Source organism: Pseudophryne corroboree, chromosome 7 (genome assembly GCF_028390025.1).
Source record: "Pseudophryne corroboree isolate aPseCor3 chromosome 7, aPseCor3.hap2, whole genome shotgun sequence".
Classification (NCBI taxonomy): Eukaryota; Metazoa; Chordata; class Amphibia; order Anura; family Myobatrachidae; genus Pseudophryne; species Pseudophryne corroboree.
This window is the reverse complement of record NC_086450.1, coordinates 512,548,332-512,571,666: the sequence shown is the minus strand read 5'-3', so window position 1 is coordinate 512,571,666 and position 23,335 is coordinate 512,548,332. Positions and strand designations below refer to the sequence as shown.

General features: G+C 47.4%; 1 protein-coding gene across 1 annotated transcript in view; it reads right to left on the bottom strand.

Annotated features, from left to right (window-relative positions):
* Positions 1-13,968: 13,968 nt before the first annotated feature.
* LOC134945905 (integrin alpha-M-like) overlaps positions 13,969-23,335 on the bottom strand; it is a 234,564-nt gene continuing 225,197 nt past the window's right edge. The window contains exon 30 of the mRNA XM_063935462.1: positions 13,969-16,965. Coding sequence (XP_063791532.1) covers positions 16,858-16,965 — 108 coding nt within the window. The 3' untranslated portion in view covers positions 13,969-16,857. The remainder of the gene's footprint in view (positions 16,966-23,335) is intronic.

Genomic DNA, 23,335 nt, shown 5'->3' with positions numbered 1-23,335 from the left:
CTGACACTTGGCCCGATGGAGTGTGGCCAAGTCACCTACCCTGGTCTCCTGCAAAAATAAAAAGTCAACATCAACCGTGTTGAAAAAATTGAAGGCCAAGAAACGAGCACGTTCAGAAAACACGGAAGCCACATTAATGGTGGCACATCGTATAGGTTGGGGATCCATGTTTCTTGGATTATAGAGGTAGGACCCCATTCACTTTTTCTTTGCTTGTCTTTTAGAATCCTCATCCGAGGATCCTACTCTTTTACACGTAACCCCGAAGGGAAGAACATCCTCATCGGACAAAGAGATTTCTTCCACCTCCCCCTCCTCCACCCCACCAACAACTGAGACCGCAGTCTCACAGAACAGACCCTTAGATCCCTGTACAACAACACCCTCCCTAATATCACACCCCTCCCCATTTGCAACCCTGTCTGGGGGAGGATCCGGATCAGGGACTTTTGGGGCAATATTACAAGAACCACCCCCAGGATCATCCCCACCAGAGGACGCCAAAGGAGAATAGCTAAGGCTCTCCGCCTCAAGGCTAGGAGTCTCCTCCACCACCATCACCTCTCCCGGAGATTGAGGGGCCTTCCCCTCTGAACTCTGCACTACCTCAACCTTATTTAATAACGGTACCAAGGCCTGGCTTAACTCTGTCCCTGTAGGATCCCACTCTAGATCCCCCTGAGAACTATCTAAGTGCTTGGTTTTGCTCTGAACTTTACCACATCCCCCCTTTTCCTGTTTAGCTTTGACCGTAACAGCCACCCCATCAACAGACAGATTAGAGGCCTGTTTTGGCTTTTTACTTTTAGAAGTATTCGGAACAAACACTAGCTCTTTTCCCCCAACCATGACTACCTCCCCCTCATCCTCATCATCAGCAGAGGACAAAACATCAAACCTATTAGAGCATACAACGTCCACCCCCTTCTTTTTCAGCTTCTTCCTCCTGCCTTTACTCACTGCCTGAAACGATGCTTCCCCCTTTTCGACCTGTACTTTCCCTGCCCCACCAGCTTCTAGTTTCCTCAACATATCCTGATGCTCTTAAGTAACCACCATGTTATCCTCATGACTGGGCCTGATTTCTAGTAGAGATGAGCGGGTTCGGTTTCTTTGAATCCGAACCCGCACGAACTTCACTTTTTTTTTTTCACGGGTCCGAGCGACTCGGATCTTCCCGCCTTGCTCGGTTAACCCGAGCGCGCCCGAACGTCATCATGACGCTGTCGGATTCTCGCGAGACTCGGATTCTATATAAGGAGCCGCGCGTCGCCGCCATTTTCACACGTGCATTGAGATTGATAGGGAGAGGACGTGGCTGGCGTCCTCTCCATTAGAATAGATTAGAAGAGAGAGAGAGAGAGAGAGATTGTGCAGACAGAGTTTACCACAGTGACCAGTGCAGTTGTTGTTAAGTTAACTTTTATTTAATATATCCGTTCTCTGCTATATCCGTTCTCTGCCTGAAAAAAACGATACACAGCAGTCACACAGTGTGACTCAGTCTGTGTGCACTCAGCTCAGCCCAGTGTGCTGCACATCAATGTATAAAAGCTTATAATAATTGTGGGGGAGACTGGGGAGCACTGCAGGTTGTTATAGCAGGAGCCAGGAGTACATAATATTATATTAATTTAAAATTAAACAGTGCACACTTTTGCTGCAGGAGTGCCACTGCCAGTGTGACTAGTGGTGACCAGTGCCTGACCACCAGTATAGTAGTATATTGTTGTATACTATCTCTTTATCAACCAGTCTATATTAGCAGCAGACACAGTACAGTGCGGTAGTTCACGGCTGTGGCTACCTCTGTGTCGGCAGTCGGCACTCGGCAGGCAGTCCGTCCATCCATAATTGTATAATTATATACCACCTAACCGTGGTATTTTTTTTTCTTTCTTTATACCGTCGTCATAGTCATACTAGTTGTTACGAGTATACTACTATCTCTTTATCAACCAGTGTACAGTGCGGTAGTTCACGGCTGTGGCTACCTCTGTGTCGGCAGTCGGCAGGCAGTCCGTCCATCCATAATTGTATTATTATAATATATACCACCTAACCGTGGTTTTTTTTTTCATTCTTTATACCGTCATAGTGTCATACTAGTTGTTACGAGTATACTACTATCTCTTTATCAACCAGTGTACAGTGCGGTAGTTCACGGCTGTGGCTACATCTGTGTCGGCAGTCGGCAGGCAGTCCGTCCATCCATAATTGTATTATAATATATACCACCTAACCGTGGTTTTTTTTTTCATTCTTTATACCGTCATAGTGTCATACTAGTTGTTACGAGTATACTACTATCTCTTTATCAACCAGTGTACAGTGCGGTAGTTCACGGCTGTGGCTACCTCTGTGTCGGCAGTCGGCAGGCAGTCCGTCCATCCATAATTGTATTATAATATATACCACCTAACCGTGGTTTTTTTTTCATTCTTTATACCGTCATAGTCAGTCATACTAGTTGTTACGAGTATACTACTATCTCTTTATCAACCAGTGTACAGTGCGGTAGTTCACGGCTGTGGCTACCTCTGTGTCGGCACTCGGCAGGCAGTCCGTCCATCCATAATTGTATTACAATATATACCACCTAACCGTGGTTTTTTTATACCACCTAACCGTGGCAGTCCGTCCATAATTGTATACTAGTATCCAATCCATCCATCTCCATTGTTTACCTGAGGTGCCTTTTAGTTCTGCCTATAAAATATGGAGAACAAAAAAGTTGAGGTTCCAAAATTAGGGAAAGATCAAGATCCACTTCCACCTCGTGCTGAAGCTGCTGCCACTAGTCATGGCCGAGACGATGAAATGCCAGCAACGTCGTCTGCCAAGGCCGATGCCCAATGTCATAGTACAGAGCATGTCAAATCCAAAACACCAAATATCAGAAAAAAAAGGACTCCAAAACCTAAAATAAAATTGTCGGAGGAGAAGCGTAAACTTGCCAATATGCCATTTACCACACGGAGTGGCAAGGAACGGCTGAGGCCCTGGCCTATGTTCATGGCTAGTGGTTCAGCTTCACATGAGGATGGAAGCACTCAGCCTCTCGCTAGAAAACTGAAAAGACTCAAGCTGGCAAAAGCACCGCAAAGAACTGTGCGTTCTTTGAAATCCCAAATCCACAAGGAGAGTCCAATTGTGTCGTTTGCGATGCCTGACCTTCCCAACACTGGACGTGAAGAGCATGCGCCTTCCACTATTTGCATGCCCCCTGCAAGTGCTGGAAGGAGCACCCGCAGTCCAGTTCCTGATAGTCAGATTGAAGATGTCAGTGTTGAAGTACACCAGGATGAGGAGGATATGGGTGTTGCTGGCGCTGGGGAGGAAATTGACCAGAAGGATTCTGATGGTGAGGTGGTTTGTTTAAGTCAGGCACCCGGGGAGACACCTGTTGTCCGTGGGAGGAATATGGCCGTTGACATGCCAGGTGAAAATACCAAAAAAATCAGCTCTTCGGTGTGGAGGTATTTCACCAGAAATGCGGACAACAGGTGTCAAGCCGTGTGTTCCCTTTGTCAAGCTGTAATAAGTAGGGGTAAGGACGTTAACCACCTCGGAACATCCTCCCTTATACGTCACCTGCAGCGCATTCATAATAAGTCAGTGACAAGTTCAAAAACTTTGGGTGACAGCGGAAGCAGTCCACTGACCAGTAAATCCCTTCCTCTTGTAACCAAGCTCACGCAAACCACCCCACCAACTCCCTCAGTGTCAATTTCCTCCTTCCCCAGGAATGCCAATAGTCCTGCAGGCCATGTCACTGGCAAGTCTGACGAGTCCTCTCCTGCCTGGGATTCCTCCGATGCATCCTTGCGTGTAACGCCTACTGCTGCTGGCGCTGCTGTTGTTGCCGCTGGGAGTCGATGGTCATCCCAGAGGGGAAGTCGTAAGCCCACTTGTACTACTTCCAGTAAGCAATTGACTGTTCAACAGTCCTTTGCGAGGAAGATGAAATATCACAGCAGTCATCCTACTGCAAAGCGGATAACTGAGTCCTTGACAACTATGTTGGTGTTAGACGTGCGTCCGGTATCCGCCGTTAGTTCACAGGGAACTAGACAATTTATTGAGGCAGTGTGCCCCCGTTACCAAATACCATCTAGGTTCCACTTCTCTAGGCAGGCGATACCGAGAATGTACACGGACGTCAGAAAAAGACTCACCAGTGTCCAAAAAAATGCAGTTGTACCCAATGTCCACTTAACCACGGACATGTGGACAAGTGGAGCAGGGCAGGGTCAGGACTATATGACTGTGACAGCCCACTGGGTAGATGTATGGACTCCCGCCGCAAGAACAGCAGCGGCGGCACCAGTAGCAGCATCTCGCAAACGCCAACTCTTTCCTAGGCAGGCTACGCTTTGTATCACCGCTTTCCAGAATACGCACACAGCTGAAAACCTCTTACGGCAACTGAGGAAGATCATCGCGGAATGGCTTACCCCAATTGGACTCTCCTGTGGATTTGTGGCATCGGACAACGCCAGCAATATTGTGTGTGCATTAAATATGGGCAAATTCCAGCACGTCCCATGTTTTGCACATACCTTGAATTTGGTGGTGCAGAATTTTTTAAAAAACGACAGGGGTGTGCAAGAGATGCTGTCGGTGGCCAGAAGAATTGCGGGACACTTTCGGCGTACAGGCACCACGTACAGAAGACTGGAGCACCACCAAAAACTACTGAACCTGCCCTGCCATCATCTGAAGCAAGAAGTGGTAACGAGGTGGAATTCAACCCTCTATATGCTTCAGAGGTTGGAGGAGCAGCAAAAGGCCATTCAAGCCTATACAATTGAGCACGATATAGGAGATGGAATGCACCTGTCTCAAGTGCAGTGGAGAATGATTTCAACGTTGTGCAAGGTTCTGATGCCCTTTGAACTTGCCACACGTGAAGTCAGTTCAGACACTGCCAGCCTGAGTCAGGTCATTCCCCTCATCAGGCTTTTGCAGAAGAAGCTGGAGGCATTGAAGAAGGAGCTAACACGGAGCGATTCCGCTAGGCATGTGGGACTTGTGGATGCAGCCCTTAATTCGCTTAACAAGGATTCACGGGTGGTCAATCTGTTGAAATCAGAGCACTACATTTTGGCCACCGTGCTCGATCCTAGATTTAAAGCCTACCTTGGATCTCTCTTTCCGGCAGACACAGGTCTGCTGGGGTTGAAAGACCTGCTGGTGACAAAATTGTCAAGTCAAGCGGAACGCGACCTGTCAACATCTCCTCCTTCACATTCTCCCGCAACTGGGGGTGCGAGGAAAAGGCTCAGAATTCCGAGCCCACCCGCTGGCGGTGATGCAGGGCAGTCTGGAGCGACTGCTGATGCTGACATCTGGTCCGGACTGAAGGACCTGACAACGATTACGGACATGTCGTCTACTGTCACTGCATATGATTCTCTCACCATTGATAGAATGGTGGAGGATTATATGAGTGACCGCATCCAAGTAGGCACGTCACACAGTCCGTACTTATACTGGCAGGAAAAAGAGGCAATTTGGAGGCCCTTGCACAAACTGGCTTTATTCTACCTAAGTTGCCCTCCCACAAGTGTGTACTCCGAAAGAGTGTTTAGTGCCGCTGCTCACCTTGTCAGCAATCGGCGTACGAGGTTACATCCAGAAAATGTGGAGAAGATGATGTTCATTAAAATGAATTATAATCAATTCCTCCGCGGAGACATTGACCAGCAGCAATTGCCTCCACAAAGTACACAGGGAGCTGAGATGGTGGATTCCAGTGGGGACGAATTGATAATCTGTGAGGAGGGGGATGTACACGGTGATATATCGGAGGGTGAAGATGAGGTGGACATCTTGCCTCTGTAGAGCCAGTTTGTGCAAGGAGAGATTAATTGCTTCTTTTTTGGGGGGGGTCCAAACCAACCCGTCATATCAGTCACAGTCGTGTGGCAGACCCTGTCACTGAAATGATGGGTTGGTTAAAGTGTGCATGTCCTGTTTTGTTTATACAACATAAGGGTGGGTGGGAGGGCCCAAGGATAATTCCATCTTGCACCTCTTTTTTCTTTTCTTTTTCTTTGCATCATGTGCTGATTGGGGAGGGTTTTTTGGAAGGGACATCCTGCGTGACACTGCAGTGCCACTCCTAGATGGGCCCGGTGTTTGTGTCGGCCACTAGGGTCGCTAATCTTACTCACACAGCTACCTCATTGCGCCTCTTTTTTTCTTTGCGTCATGTGCTGTTTGGGGAGGGTTTTTTGGAAGGGACATCCTGCGTGACACTGCAGTGCCACTCCTAGATGTGCCCGGTGTTTGTGTCGGCCACTAGGGTCGCTAATCTTACTCACACAGTCAGCTACCTCATTGCGCCTCTTTTTTTCTTTGCGTCATGTGCTGTTTGGGGAGGGTTTTTTGGAAGGGCCATCCTGCGTGACACTGCAGTGCCACTCCTAGATGGGCCCGGTGTTTGTGTCGGCCACTAGGGTCGCTAATCTTACTCACACAGCTACCTCATTGCGCCTCTTTTTTTCTTTGCGTCATGTGCTGTTTGGGGAGGGTTTTTTGGAAGGGACATCCTGCGTGACACTGCAGTGCCACTCCTAGATGGGCCCGGTGTTTGTGTCGGCCACTAGGGTCGCTTATCTTACTCACACAGTGACCTCGGTGCAAATTTTAGGACTAAAAATAATATTGTGAGGTGTGAGGTATTCAGAATAGACTGAAAATGAGTGTAAATTATGGTTTTTGAGGTTAATAATACTTTGGGATCAAAATGACCCCCAAATTCTATGATTTAAGCTGTTTTTTAGTGTTTTTGGAAAAAAACACCCGAATCCAAAACACACCCGAATCCGACAAAAATAATTCGGTGAGGTTTTGCCAAAACGCGTTCGAACCCAAAACACGGCCGCGGAACCGAACCCAAAACCAAAACACAAAACCCGAAAAATTTCAGGCGCTCATCTCTAATTTCTAGTGCCTCCTCAACCACCCCTGCATCATGATTATGCAATGCTTTAGGGCACCGACTATAGGGATGGCCATCCGCTCCGCAGAGATTGCACCTCACCTTATTACACTCACGGGACCCGTGCCCCATCTGGCCACACAAAGCACATTTAACAACCGTACAATCATTACTAAGGTGGCGAAAGTCACCACACTTGTGACAAGTTCTGGGCTGCCCAGGATAGAAGCACTGAAGCCGGTCACGGCCAATATAAGCAGCAGATGGTATGTGCTTAGTCTCAGTCCCTACCTGGTGCAGCCTCACAAAGGTCGAATAGGCACCACCCCAGACCCCCTTAGTGTAATCAAATTTCTCAAGTGGGGACAACACTGTGCAGGACCTGGACAACCAATATACGATATCCGCAGACGGTAGTGACTCATTGCGCACCAGAACAGTAATCTTTACCCTATCCTGCCTGGTGATGGTGTTGGTTTTAAAATGGCAGTACGGCTCCTTGGTCTTGTTCTTCTCCCATTGGGAGCCAAAAGCTTGCAAGCCATTCAGGGAGAGGAAGCTCAGATCAAAGTCGGGAGTTCTCACCGGATGGATGCACGCAAAAAGGTCTGCGGCCCTAAAACCAAGCGAGAATACTATATCCAAGAACTCCGACTTTGAAGGAGCCTCCCCCTCCCCTACCCATCTAAACTGAACGACATTACGCCTTTTTATAGGCTGACCCCCACTTACCCCAAGCTGCGGACCAGTACTAGCCCAACCAGAACCCTCCAAAGTTTTGGCATATGAACCAGATCCTGGTCTAACCACAGGAGGGATTACAGGGAGACCCTTGGGTGCCTGAACATTTACCTTCTTACTGACCTCTATACCCGCACTACCAGCCCCACCAGCCATCCTAATTTGGTTTGCCTGGATCAAGCTTACGGCCGCTAAAGCCCCCACAGGCATATCCATATCTCCGTAAACTGTTTCTACTAGTGTAGTCTCCTCAGGGGTTAAGCTGCTCTTATCAACTGCCGGCAGTCCTTGGGCCAGTCTTTGCCCAGTTTTTAATATGGCTTCATACTCCGGAATTCCCATTGATGCAGTTAATGATGTCACTCGTGATGTCACACATGATGCGTCTTTGGCCCCGCCCCCCTCAGCCACCACAGCGACTAAGCCAGAGCCAGTCGCTGCTGGCTTACAGGGAGAGCCAGCCTCAGCATCTACCACGGCCCGCGCCGTCCCCATATCCGCAGCTTCAGAGACAAGTGCATCGGGAGCAAGTCCACAGGAAGCAGTAGTAGCCACCAGAGCTCCAGCACCCGCCGTCACCCCGGCAGCCACCATGCTCCCTGCACTGCCACCACCCAGCACTCTCTCTGGGAGAGACGCCTCCTCCTCATGGAAAGCACAGGATGACGTCATCGCAGGGTTCCCCTCGGTATCCACGGCACCAGACGCAGTCCCAAAGGTTTCACCTCCATCATGGCCCACGATATCCATCACTTCTTCTGCAGTCTGGCTGCCCACCTCCATGTCTTCCACTGGAAATATGAGCCCAGATGCCGCCACAGAACCCGGCGGGACCAGGCCGCCATCACATCCGCATTCTTGTCCTGGTATGGACTCTAGCAGTGCTTTTTCCTTTTGCAATAGAGCCTGATCCTGCAACATTTTAATCCTCTTTTTAACTGCAGCCAAAGTGTCATTCAGCTCCCAAAGTTCATCTTTCAGGACAACTCTCTCCCATCTGCTGCTACAGTTACGCCTTCTTTTTTTATAAGTAATGCGAGAGTATATACGGTTCTGCTCCTTTCTTAATTCCTCTAGACTCATATTCATGTATTTATCACTAGAGGATGTTGAATTCTCCAGGCTGCAATCAGAAACCTCAGCATCTCCACCTGCAGCACTAACCCCCGCCTCACCACAGGCAAGTTCATTCACCTTATCACCTCCCTGGGTTACCTCACTCAGAGAGCCGGCATCCTGCGGTTTGGGGGTCTCCAGTTGGGGATCCTGTTTCATCACCGGACCCACAATCACTGGAAATGCTGTACTGTCCAAATCCTCCAGCACTGAGGCTTCCACTGCAATCGGTAGGTCAGAATTCCCAGGGCCTCCCTCAGGCCTTGCAGCCTGGGACTGTCCGTCATCCTCCTCCCCAGGAGGATCCATCCTCCCCTGGGAGGCTCCCAGGGGAAACACTGCAGGCTTTTAAGAAGAACCAGGGCCTAGGAGCTATACACTGTGCACCTGTGTAGAATGCCCACATGTATATACCGCTGCACCTGTGTATAATGCCCACATGTATATACCGCTGCACCTGTGTATAATGCCCACATGTATATACTGCTGCCCATGTGTATAATACCCACATGTATATACCGCTGCCCCTATGTATAATGCCCACATGTATATACCGCTGCACTTGTGTATAATGCCCACATATATATACCGCTGCACCTGTGTATAACACCCACATATATATACCATGTATATACTGCTGCACCTGTGTATAATGTCCATACGTATATACCGCTGCAACTGTGTATAATGCCCACATGTATATACTGCTGCACCTGTGTACAATGCCCAGATGTATATACTGCTGCACCTGTGTATAATGCCCAGATGTATATACTGCTGCACCTGTGTATAATGCCCACATATATATACCGCTGCACCTGTGTATAATGCCCAGATGTATATACTGCTGCACCTGTGTATAATGCCCACATATATATACCGCTGCACCTGTGTATAATGCCCACATGTATATACTGCTGCACCTGTGTATAATACCCACATGTATATACCGCTGCACCTGTGTATAATGCCCACATGTATATACCGCTGCACCTGTGTATAATGCCCACATGTATATACTGCTGCACCTGTGTATAATGCCCACATGTATATATTGCTGCACCTGTGTATATGTCCAATGTATATACCCTACACCTGTGTATAATGTCCACATGTATATACCGTTGCACCTGTGTATATCGCCCACATGTATATACCGCTGCACCTCTGCATAATGCCCACATGTATATACCGCTACACCTGTGTATAATGTCGACATGTATATATCGTTGCAGCTGTGTATAACGTCCACATGTATATACTGCTGCACCTGTGTATAACGCCCAAATGTATATACAGCTGCACCTGCGTATAACGCCCACATGTATATACTGCTGCACCTGTGTATAATGTCGACATGTATATATCGTTGCAGCTGTGTATAACGTCCACATGTATATACTGCTGCACCTGTGTATAACGCCCAAATGTATATACAGCTGCACCTGCGTATAACGCCCACATGTATATACTGCTGCACCTGTGTATAATGCTCACATGTATATACTGCTGCAACTGTGTATAATGCCCACATGTATATACCTGTGGGCATTATACCCCAGTGCAGCAGTATATAGATGTGGGCATTATACACAGGTGCAGCAGTATATAGATGTGGGCATTATACACTGGTGCAGCAGTATATACATGTGGGCATTATACACAGGTGCAGCGGTATATACATGTGGGCATTATACACAGGTGCAGCAATATATACATGTGGGCATTATACAAGTTGCTGCGGCATATACATGTGGTCATTATACACAGGTGCAGCGGTATATACATGTGGGCATTATACACAAGTGCAGCGGAATATACATGTAGGCAGTTTACACAGGTGCAGGAGTATATTTATCTGTGTATTGTACACAGGTGCAGCAGTATAAAATCCTTGAAATTTTGTTAGTTTTGATCAGAGATGTGCAAAAAGGATAGGTGGGGGGAGGGGGGGGGGGGGGGGTCACTGCCTCACGTGCCATAGACTTTTTACTCCAGAGTTTTGGCTATAAATATGATTGTAATAATAAAAAGAAGATACTTCTAACATATTCTCTGTATTATACTTTATGCAGTCAAAGCTCTGGTGCAAACGTTAGTATGACAGGACAGGTCCTGCCCCCGCTCACCGCACGTCACTGCTAGATCCCAGGGATTTGTGTCTTGCTGCAGGTGAGATATAGGCACATGCCATGACGCCTCTGTGTTAGAGGTTAGCGGAGTAGACGTTAGATGGCAGAAGCCACTTGATGGCTACAAAAACTCCAGATCCCTGCAGATGAGGCACTGAGCCCCTTCATAGCAGACTGCATGTCGCTGCGCCCGTGGGAATCGGGTGACTTATATAGAAACAGGAAACGTGCCACTTCCCGTGGTTACAGTGCAGCTTAATGACTTCTTTCTCTTTCACAAATAGAAACACGGGACCTGAAAATAGATGTAACCCCTTTTCTGCCGCGTTCACACCTTCACGCCGCTCTGACTTTATGTGACGCACCTGCACTCGCAGAACTGTGTGGGAAATGACTCTCGGCTCTCAGAGAGCTGGCCCACGTCCTAGAGGTGTTATTAGCTTATGTTACAGCAGTGGTTCCCAGACTCGGCATGTTTTCCAGGTCACCTGCAGATTTCTTTTAAATGTGACAGTTGGTCATAGACAGTGCACCTGCCGGGTGACCTGGAAAACATGGCCTGTTAGGGGTCCTTGTGGGCTGAGTCTGGGAACCACTGTGTAGATAGAGTATCACGTCTATCATCAGCGTCCACGGGCATGCAGTCCTGGACGCAGAGGGGCTCATCAGCGAGTTCAGAGCGCCGGCTTGCTTGGCCTACTATAAGCAAACTCTTACTGTGTACTCCCGCAAATAAAAACATACACCAGGTGACTCTGACGCATCATGTGGGCAGGGCCGGATTAGGCCTTGGCGGGGGGGGGGGGGGGGGCACACCTCTGGCCCTCCACATCTTGTCAGCACTGCCCCCACTTGTCATCTTGCCCGCCCCCACTATGGGACTGCACAGTGCAAGTGCGGCAGTGTGCTCCGGAGGGAGGGGGTGGTGTATATTAGATTGCATATATCAAAGTTAAACCAGTGCTGCAAACTAATGGTGTAATAGTGCCTGGGTACACATAGAAAAATAAACTCTATCATCTTGCCACATGCAAGAATAGCAGCAGCCTCTGTGCTACTTACACACTGGGACAGGACTCAGGAGGACTTTATGTGTGTCTCTCCCCAGTCTCAAATGCTCCCATCAGATAACAGGTTACACAGGAGACACCTCAATCTAGCCTGCTGGGTATGGGGGAGGGAAGCTGGGATCCCTGGGTCCTTTTTTGTAAAACACTCACTATCGCCACCCCCTCCTATGGTATTCACACAGGGGGTACAAAACCTCTGTGTTGTCAACAGTGAGGTCCATACCCCATTCTGCGGGTCCTTGGTGAACACTCCGGCCAGGAATGAATCCATCAGGTAAAGCATCTCTCGAAAGGGAACCCCTTAACAATACAAGAGGCTGGCTGAGCCCAGCTCATGCAGTCTCTGCAGGGACCCCCACCAATCTGGCTACCTCCCACTACGCCGGATAACTAAGCACCACCCCCTGTAGCTCCTGATCCGCCTCTGCCCACCACTCGGATTCCTACTCCCACCATGTACAGTGCGGGGAACTTGTATTTAATCACTGCCCAGCGACTTTCCTTCTGGAAAGACCAAAGCAGATGGTGTTATTTCTCCCCTCAGGGGTCAGTGCCTGGCTGGGGCTTCCTGTCTCTGGGAACACAGTCGCCCATTCCTCTGGCTTTTGGATGTATGTCAGACACTACAGCAGCCTCACCACACGTCCCTGCTCCACCGAAGGCCACTTATGGTGGCACAGTATATAGCTCAGTATGCGACATTGGCTTCTGAACTGGTCAGGTAACATTGAGACCTGGTTGTAGGCTTCTGGGAAGGTTCCTTCTCCTGGGAGTGACCTGCGTCTCTTCACAATCTCATACCCTTATGTATTTAAGATAATATTTGTTGCTTTACCTCTGAAAACATCCACCCAGGGCTGTTTCTTGGGGCAGGCAAGAGCAGTGCAACCGCGGCACTAACTGTGGCTCCCTGCTTCCCCCTCCTATTTCTCCCCGAGTAACCCGCACGGGGGGCGGAGTTTCACGGAATGATGCGGTGCGTCGTTACGTCACGACGCAACCCCGTCACTCCGCGAAACTCCCCCCCCCCCACCCCGAGTGGAGTACAGAGGGGGATCCAAGTTAGGAAGAGGGAAAGGCCGGCGCGAGGAGCGACTGGTGAAGCGGGCCGAAGAGCGGTAATCGCCTCTAAGTATTCTCTCTCTCTCAATGTGTAAAATGGGGACACCTGCCGTAATGTGTGAAATGGGGACACCTGCCGTAATGTGTGAAATGGGGACACCTGCCATAATGTGTGAAATGGGGACTCTTGCCTGCCATAGTGTGGGGATTTAATGTATCAAGGGCATTGCGGTGTGTGGCATAGTATGGTGCAGGGGGCATTACTGTGTGGGGCTTAATATGGTAGAATTTTTTTTTCCTGTGGTGGTCGTGATCTGTTGGAGCAGGGTCAAAAACTGGATTGTGAGGTAGTCTCTTCAGACGAGGCCATACCCATTTAGATGAGGCCACGCCCCCTTGCCGAGTGCGCGCGCAAGTTTTTTTTTTTTTTACTAGGTGTGTGTGTGGGGGGGGGGGGGACGGGACATTTTTTTATGTCATGGGGGGGGGGCGCATTTTTAAATCTCGCACTGGGAGCCAAATTTGCTAGAAACAGCCCTGCATCCACCCCTGGCCTCATCCAGCCATCAAACGCGCCCTTCAGACGTATTTGTACATTCCAGCATCCCCCTCTCCTCCTAACTCAGCCCCCTTCTCCCATTGTGTCCACCCATATCCCCTATAGATTGTAAGCTCATGGGAACAGCGCTTTCTCTTTTCTACACTAGCATGCCATGTGTTCTCTGCAGCTGTGTGAATGTATATACTGTGTGTACAGATCGGTACTTATGTATATTGTGGTCACTTTTATCTCTTGGTAAAACACTAGGGAAGGCTGGTGACACCTTATAAATAAGAGGAAATGATTCCCAAGGCGCTGTTCCTGAAACAGAATAAATAAGAATTATCGTCCAATATGTAGGTGACTACCAGGCACTTTTATTAAGGTAGGTACAAGAAAAGGAGGACTGCGCACACATCTACAACAGGTACAGCGTATGGATGGGGCCGTATAGCCGCTCAACAGGACAGGGAGATCCTGGGTATACAATCATAAAAACAGGTATTATCCCCCCTCTCACCCCATTCATAGCTGATCGCCCAATTACCATTACGCCCCCTCCCATCTTCTATCTATATTATTGCTGCTTGCAGGTTAGAGGTCTTCACGTGTAACATAGCAGCGGACACGAGAAGCTGGGGGGCAGCAGATGGCACTATATACTGTGTTGGGGGGTTTCCGTGCCCCTGGGTTCGGGAAGTGCCACAGATGAGGACTGAATTTTACATGCAATGCTGTGATCTGGTACAAAGCTGGCTAGGTAAGTAGCTTCTCATTGTGCTATAAGAGAAGGGAATGGACGCTACGCCATTCCACCACCTTCTTACAGGGCCAGATTAAGCCTTGGGGGTGCCCGGGGCACTTTAGACAGGGGGGCCCAAATGGAAGGGGGGTGGGGGGGGGGCTGTATATAAGATTGTGCACACCTCCCAACATGACCCATTCCAGGAGGGACAACATGCTCTGTACACGGACATCCCTCTTGATAAAGGATTATAGTCACCTGTGTTAAACTATTTAATTGATAAGAAAGGTGTTTCAACACAGGTGATTACAATCATAAGTTAAGAAGGAAGTCCAGGTAGAGAGCATGTTTATCTTGTCACATGCAAAAATAGCAGCAGCCTCTTTACTACTTTTACACACTGGGACAGGACTCAGGAGGACTCTGTGTGTGTGTGTGTGTGTGTGTGTGTGTGTGTGTCTCTCTAGACCCATATTAGATAACAAGTTACACAGGGATCCCACCCTCGGTCACTTACAGCTCTCTCCACCCTCCTATCTCTCCTCTTGTTGGGAAGCTCCATCGATAGTTCATGAAATCTGATACTCCTGTGTCTCTGCCTGTACTGCATACTGTCCTGCTCGCATTCTGGCTGTCTGGTTCTGCTGCTGCATAAGAGGGAAAGCTAGTGATGTCAGTGTGCTCTGGCCGGGGGGGCCCCCTGGCACAGGGGGGCCTGGGGTACAGTATGCCCTACATCCCCCCTTAACCTGGCTATGGCTTCTTACCCAGACATAACACGCTATGGATCACCCGTACACACAAGGCCCCCGGTTCATTTATGGTTGTTTTATTCACTTTTGCCTTTTATTGAAGTGTCCAAACATGGTTTCCAGCAAATGTACAAACCACACGTGAAAAAATAAAAATAGGTTAAAAATACTTCTAAAAGGATTGCAACGATTATAAAAGGAATGCAAATTAGCTAATAATACCCGTTACCAGCAATGTGTCCCAACTAGCTCACATCACACTAATTAGTCAGATTTCTTTATTATATACAGTATATAGTATTTGTACACTGCAGGTATTGTACAGCCTGGGGAAATACATTGTACTAGGCCCAACAGCCTACAAGAATAATGCAACGAGAAAATGGGGAGACAATTTGGGTGTCTTTTTGCACTGCATTTTCCCGGTCTTGTAATATCCAGAACATCTGCAGGTGACAGGTCCATGATCTGTTTGCAGCAAAACCTATCTGTATAGAGAACTGCTGACATTCCAAGCATGTGTAGACACACATGTATGTATAGACACAGGGGTGTAGGCGGGTATCCATATGAGGGGGAGCAAAAACTAGAACTACAGTAGGTGCCAACTGGAAGAATTGCCAATCTCACCATATAGGTAACAGAACGCACAACACAGACCTGTGCTAGAATTTCCAGGATTCCTATGCAGGAGCAATTGGCTTTGTGTGTTAGGTGTATGACTACAGTGTGTGAGGTTGTGAGATCGAGTCCTGGGCATGGCATGCTGTGTTGTACATACAGGAGGATGTACCTGTAGGTGCACATATTATTGGTGTATGGCCATTGTAGAGAAGTAGTTGGAGATGTTTTTGTCTCAGAAAACAAGTAGGTCTATCAGGAGGGGTTTCTGGGTACTTGGAAACCCCCCCTGCATGAACCACTGCAGCATTCAGCCATATCGGAGCAATTCCAGAAAGGATTTACACCATGCCCTGGCTGCAGTACCTCTGTACAGTCACAGTATAAATCAAAGTGCAGGTGCTCACAGCTAATTGTGACACATACTGTACGGGGGGAGAGGTATAAAACCTTAGAGAGAGATAAAGTACCAACTAACCAGCTCCTGTCATTTGTCAGCCACAGCCTGTAGAGTTAGAAACTGACTGGCTGGTACTTTATCTCTCTCAGAGGTTTGATAATCTCCCCCATATAATATATCCTCCAACATTTTACACATAAAAATCGGTACAAATTAGAAAAGAGGGCGTGGCCATGGGTAAAGGGGGCGTGGTCACACCCATTTTCCTATACTTTCAATGGAAGTTTGGAGAGCCAAAAATCGGTACAGACCAAAAAAAAAGGTCCTGTACCTGCCAAAAAGGTGCAGCTGGAGGGTATGACATAGTACTCTATTTTATAATATCACAGCTATGGCGGCTCCCCGCAGAGGGACACATCTATAGCATCTGATGAGACACTTGTAGCGCGGCCGCCGGACCCGTCAGCTGCGCTCTGGCCATGTGGCGCTATGAGTGTCTGCAGGATACAGGGGTCTCTTAGTGGGAACACGGCTGGTAATATGAGGGGCACTGATAGTGGGGGGCGGCTGGGGGGTCCCTGGGCAGCAGTGACAATGGTGGGTACAGGCGAGAGGTCGCACAGCCCACCAGCAGGCAGGCAATAGCTATTGTGTAGACGTTCTGCACACAGATAAAACACTTTATGGAGAAAATGACAATGAGCAGTTATAATGCAGCCTCTTCCTCCTCACTCCGGGGCGCCATTGCTTTGTGGTTCCTGAGCCGCCTCGTTTCCTGCGCCATCATCTCCAGGATTCTCCAGCATTTCCTTGTACTGACGCTTGAAGAACCCAAGCTGTAGAGAGAGAAGACAATGTACAGTAACACAGAGAGGCCGCAAACAGCAACCTGTGTATAAGGAAAGTCAATGTAATGAGACACAGCTGCGGTAACAGACGATCCCCCTGCAGCCGGCTCTGGTAACTGGCACTCCACTCCGGTACCCGACACTGGGGGTCATTCCGAGTTGTTCGCTCGTTGCCGATTTTCGCAACGGAGCGATTAGTTGCAAAATGCGCATGCACTAAGTAGTTTAACACAAAAGTATGTTATTTTACTCACGGCGTAACGAAGCTTTTCAATCGCTCTGCTGATCGTAGTGTGATTGACAGGAAGTGGGTGTTTCTGGGCGGAAACTGGCCGTTTTATGGGAGTGCGCCAAAAAACGCAGGCGTGCTAGCAGAAAACGCGGGAGTGTCCGGAGAAACGGGGGAGTGGCTGGGCGAACACGGGGGCGTGATTGTGACGTCATACCAGGAACTAAATGGACTGAGGTGATCGCAATGGAGGAGTAAGTCTGGAGCTACTCAGAAACTGCGGGGAAATCCTTACGAGAAAATTTGCTAAGCTTTCGTTAGCAATTCTGCTATGCTAAGATACACTCCCAGAGGGCGGCCGCTTAGCGTGTGCAATGCTGCTAAAATTGGCAACGAGCGAACAACTCAGAATCACCGCCGCTACCTGGCACTGCGCTCTGGTAGGGTGACCATATTATCCCTTTTACCTGGGACGCTCATGGATTACACAGGTTCTGTGGCTGATTAAAACCAGCTGAAGTGTAGGCTTGAAGTCAGCCAGCCCCAGAACATAATACATGAGCGTCCCAGGTAAAAGGGATAATATGGTCACTCGAGGAGCCTCTGGTATATGGCACTGCACTCCGCTACATGGCACTGCACTCCGCTACATGGCGCTCCGGTATATGACACTGCGCTCCGGTAATCAGCGCTGTGCACTCAGAGGACTCTCACAAATGTAACCATCTCCCATGATGTAGCCAATGTCTAGCTCACAGGGACAGGGGTTCTCTCTCTGCCTTTGTGCTTGGGGTCTGCTATTTGCAACATAAGGATACATTTAAAAATAAACGTATGCCCTTATTTATCAATGAGTGATACATTTCACTGTGAGTGATAAATTGCACCAGCCAATCAGCTCCTAACTGTCATTTTTTCAAACACAGGAGCAGATGTATTAAGCCTGGTGAAGTGATAAAGTGGAAGGTGATAACGCAGCAGCCAATCAGCTCCTAACTTCCATGTTACAGGCTGGGTTTGAAAAATGACAGTTAGAAGCTGATTGGCTGGTGCAATTTATCACCTTCCACTTTATCACTTCACCTGGCTTAATACATCTGCCCCACTGTCTAACATGGCAGTTAGGAGCTGATTGGCTGGTGCAATTTATCACTCACAGTGAAAGGTATCACTCATTGATAAATAAGGGCATTATTATACTAATTCTGTGTTTATGAAAACTGCTCTGTATGCTGAAAACAATGAAAGGGGCTCATTAAAGGTGCGTACACAGGGTGAGATATTGGGGCTCATTAGAGGTACATACACACGGTGAGATATTGGGGATCATTAGAGGTACATACACACGGTGAGATATTGGGGCTCATTAGAGGTACATACACACGGTGAGATATTGGGGATCATTAGAGATACATACACACGGTGAGATATTGGGGATCATTAGAGATACATACACACGGTGAGATATTGGGGCTCATTAGAGGTGCATACACACGGTGAGATATTGGGGCTCATTAGAGATACATACACACGGTGAGATATTGGGATCATTAGAGGTACATACACACGGTGAGATATTGGGGCTCATTAGAGGTACATACACACGGTGAGATATTGGGGCTCATTAGAGATATATACACACGGTGAGATATTGGGGATCATTAGAGATACATACACACGGTGAGATATTGGGGCACATTAGAGGTACATACACACGGTGAGATATTGGGGATAATTAGAGGTACATACACACGGTGAGATATTGGGGCTCATTAGAGGTACATACACACGGTGATATATTGGGGATCATTAGAGATACATACACACGGTGAGATATTGGGGATCATTAGAGATACATACACACGGTGAGATATTGGGGATCATTAGAGGTACATACACACGGTGAGATATTGGGGCTCATTAGAGGTACATACACACGGTGAGATATTGGGGATCATTAGAGATACATACACACGGTGAGATATTGGGGATCATTAGAGGTACATACACACGGTGAGATATTGGGGATCATTAGAGATACATACACACGGTGATATATTGGGGATCATTAGAGATACATACACACGGTGAGATATTGGGGATCATTAGAGATACATACACACGGTGAGATATTGGGGATCATTAGAGGTACATACACACGGTGAGATATTGGGGATCATTAGAGGTACATACACACGGTGAGATATTGGGGATCATTAGAGATACATACACACGGTGAGATATTGGGGCTCATTAGAGGTACATACACACGGTGAGATATTGGGGCTCATTAGAGGTACATACACACGGTGAGATATTGGGGCTCATTAGAGGTACATACATAAGGTGAGATATTGGGGCTGATTAGAGGTACATACACACGGTGAGATATTGGGGATCATTAGAGATACATACACACGGTGAGATATTGGGGCTCATTAGAGGTACATACACACGGTGAGATATTGGGGATCATTAGAGGTACATACACACGGTGAGATATTGGGGCTCATTAGAGGTACATACACACGGTGAGATATTGGGGATCATTAGAGATACATACACACGGTGAGATATTGGGGCTCATTAGAGGTACATACACACGGTGAGATATTGGGGATCATTAGAGATACATACACACGGTGAGATATTGGGGCTCATTAGAGGTACATACACACGGTGAGATATTGGGGATCATTAGAGGTACATACACACGGTGAGATATTGGGGCTCATTAGAGGTACATACACACGGTGAGATATTGGGGCTCATTAGAGGTACATACACACGGTGAGATATTGGGGCTCATTAGAGATACATACACACGGTGAGATATTGGGGTTCATTAGAGATACATACACACGGTGAGATAATGGACTCATTAGAGGTACATACACACGGTGAGATATTGGGGCTCATTAGAGGTACATACACACGGTGAGATATTGGGGCTCATTAGAGGTACATACACACGGTGAGATATTGGGGTTCATTAGAGATACATACACACGGTGAGATATTGGGGCTCATTAGAGGTACATACACACGGTGAGATATTGGGGTTCATTAGAGATACATACACACGGTGAGATATTGGGGATCATTAGAGGTACATACACACGGTGAGATATTGGGGCTCATTAGAGGTACATACACACGGTGAGATATTGGGGATCAGAGGTACATACACACGGTGAGATATTGGGGCTCATTAGAGGTACATACACACGGTGAGATATTGGGGATCATTAGAGGTACATACACACGGTGAGATATTGGGGATCATTAGAGGTACATACACACGGTATATTGGGGATCATTAGAGGTACATACACACGGTGAGATATTGGGGCTCATTAGAGGTACATACACACGGTGAGATATTGGGGTTCATTAGAGATACATACACACGGTGAGATATTGGGCTCATTAGAGATACATACACACGGTGAGATATTGGGGCTCATTAGAGGTACATACACACGGTGAGATATTGGGGCTCATTAGAGATACATACACACGGTGAGATATTGGGGTTCATTAGAGGTACATACACACGGTGAGATATTGGGGCTCATTAGAGGTACATACACACGGTGAGATATTGGGGCTCATTAGAGGTACATACACACAGTGAGATATTGGGGCTCATTAGAGGTACATACACACGGTGAGATATTGGGGATCATTAGAGGTACATACACACGGTGAGATATTGGGGATCATTAGAGGTACATACACACGGTGAGATATTGGGGATCATTAGAGGTACATACACACGGTGAGATATTGGGGCTCATTAGAGGTACATACACACGGTGAGATATTGGGGTTCATTAGAGATACATACACACGGTGAGATATTGGGGCTCATTAGAGGTACATACACACGGTGAGATATTGGGGATCATTAGAGGTACATACACACGGTGAGATATTGGGGATCATTAGAGATACATACACACGGTGAGATATTGGGGCTCATAAGAGGTACATACACACGGTGAGATATTGGGGCTCATTAGAGGTACATACACACGGTGAGATATTGGGGCTCATTAGAGATACATACACACGGTGATATATTGGGGCTCATTAGAGGTACATACACACGGTGAGATATTGGGGATCATTAGAGGTACATACACACGGTGAGATATTGGGGATCATTAGAGATACATACACACGGTGAGATATTGGGGATCATTAGAGGTACATACACACGGTGAGATATTGGGGCTCATTAGAGATATATACACACGGTGAGATATTGGGGATCATTAGAGATACATACACACGGTGAGATATTGGGGCACATTAGAGGTACATACACACGGTGAGATATTGGGGATAATTAGAGGTACATACACACGGTGATATATTGGGGCTCATTAGAGGTACATACACACGGTGAGATATTGGGGATCATTAGAGGTACATACACACGGTGAGATATTGGGGATCATTAGAGGTACATACACACGGTGAGATATTGGGGCTCATTAGAGGTACATACACACGGTGAGATATTGGGGCTCATTAGAGGTACATACACACGGTGAGATATTGGGGCTCATTAGAGGTATATACACACGGTGAGATATTGGGGATCATTAGAGATACATACACACGGTGAGATATTGGGGCTCATTAGAGGTACATACACACGGTGAGATATTGGGGATCATTAGAGATATATACACACGGTGAGATATTGGGGATCATTAGAGATACATACACACGGTGAGATATTGGGGCACATTAGAGGTACATACACACGGTGAGATATTGGGGATAATTAGAGGTACATACACACGGTGATATATTGGGGCTCATTAGAGGTACATACACACGGTGAGATATTGGGGATCATTAGAGGTACATACACACGGTGAGATATTGGGGCTCATTAGAGATACATACACACGGTGAGATATTGGGGATCATTAGAGGTATATACACACGGTGAGATATTGGGGCTCATTAGAGGTACATACACACGGTGAGATATTGGGGCTCATTAGAGGTACATACACACGGTGAGATATTGGGACTCATTAGAGATACATACACACGGTGAGATATTGGGGTTCATTAGAGATACATACACACGGTGAGATATTGGGACTCATTAGAGATACATACACACGGTGAGATATTGGGGATAATTAGAGGTACATACACACGGTGATATATTGGGGCTCATTAGAGGTACATACACACGGTGAGATATTGGGGATCATTAGAGGTACATACACACGGTGATATATTGGGGCTCATTAGAGGTACATACACACGGTGATATATTGGGGCTCATTAGAGGTACATACACACGGTGAGATATTGGGACTCATTAGAGATACATACACACGGTGAGATATTGGGGATCATTAGAGATACATACACACGGTGAGATATTGGGGCACATTAGAGGTACATACACACGGTGAGATATTGGGATCATTAGAGGTACATACACACGGTGAGATATTGGGGCTCATTAGAGGTACATACACACGGTGAGATATTGGGGCTCATTAGAGATACATACACACGGTGAGATATTGGGGATCATTAGAGGTACATACACACGGTGAGATATTGGGGCTCATTAGAGATACATACACACGGTGATATATTGGGGATCATTAGAGGTACATACACACGGTGAGATATTGGGGATCATTAGAGATACATACACACGGTGAGATATTGGGGCTCATTAGAGGTACATACACACGGTGAGATATTGGGATCATTAGAGGTACATACACACGGTGAGATATTGGGGCTCATTAGAGGTACATACACACGGTGAGATATTGGGGCTCATTAGAGATACATACACACGGTGAGATATTGGGGATCATTAGAGGTACATACACACGGTGAGATATTGGGGCTCATTAGAGATACATACACACGGTGATATATTGGGGATCATTAGAGGTACATACACACGGTGAGATATTGGGGATCATTAGAGGTACATACACGGTGAGATATTGGGGATCATTAGAGATACATACACACGGTGAGATATTGGGGCTCATTAGAGATACATACACACGGTGATATATTGGGGATCATTAGAGGTACATACACACGGTGAGTTATTGTGGATCATTA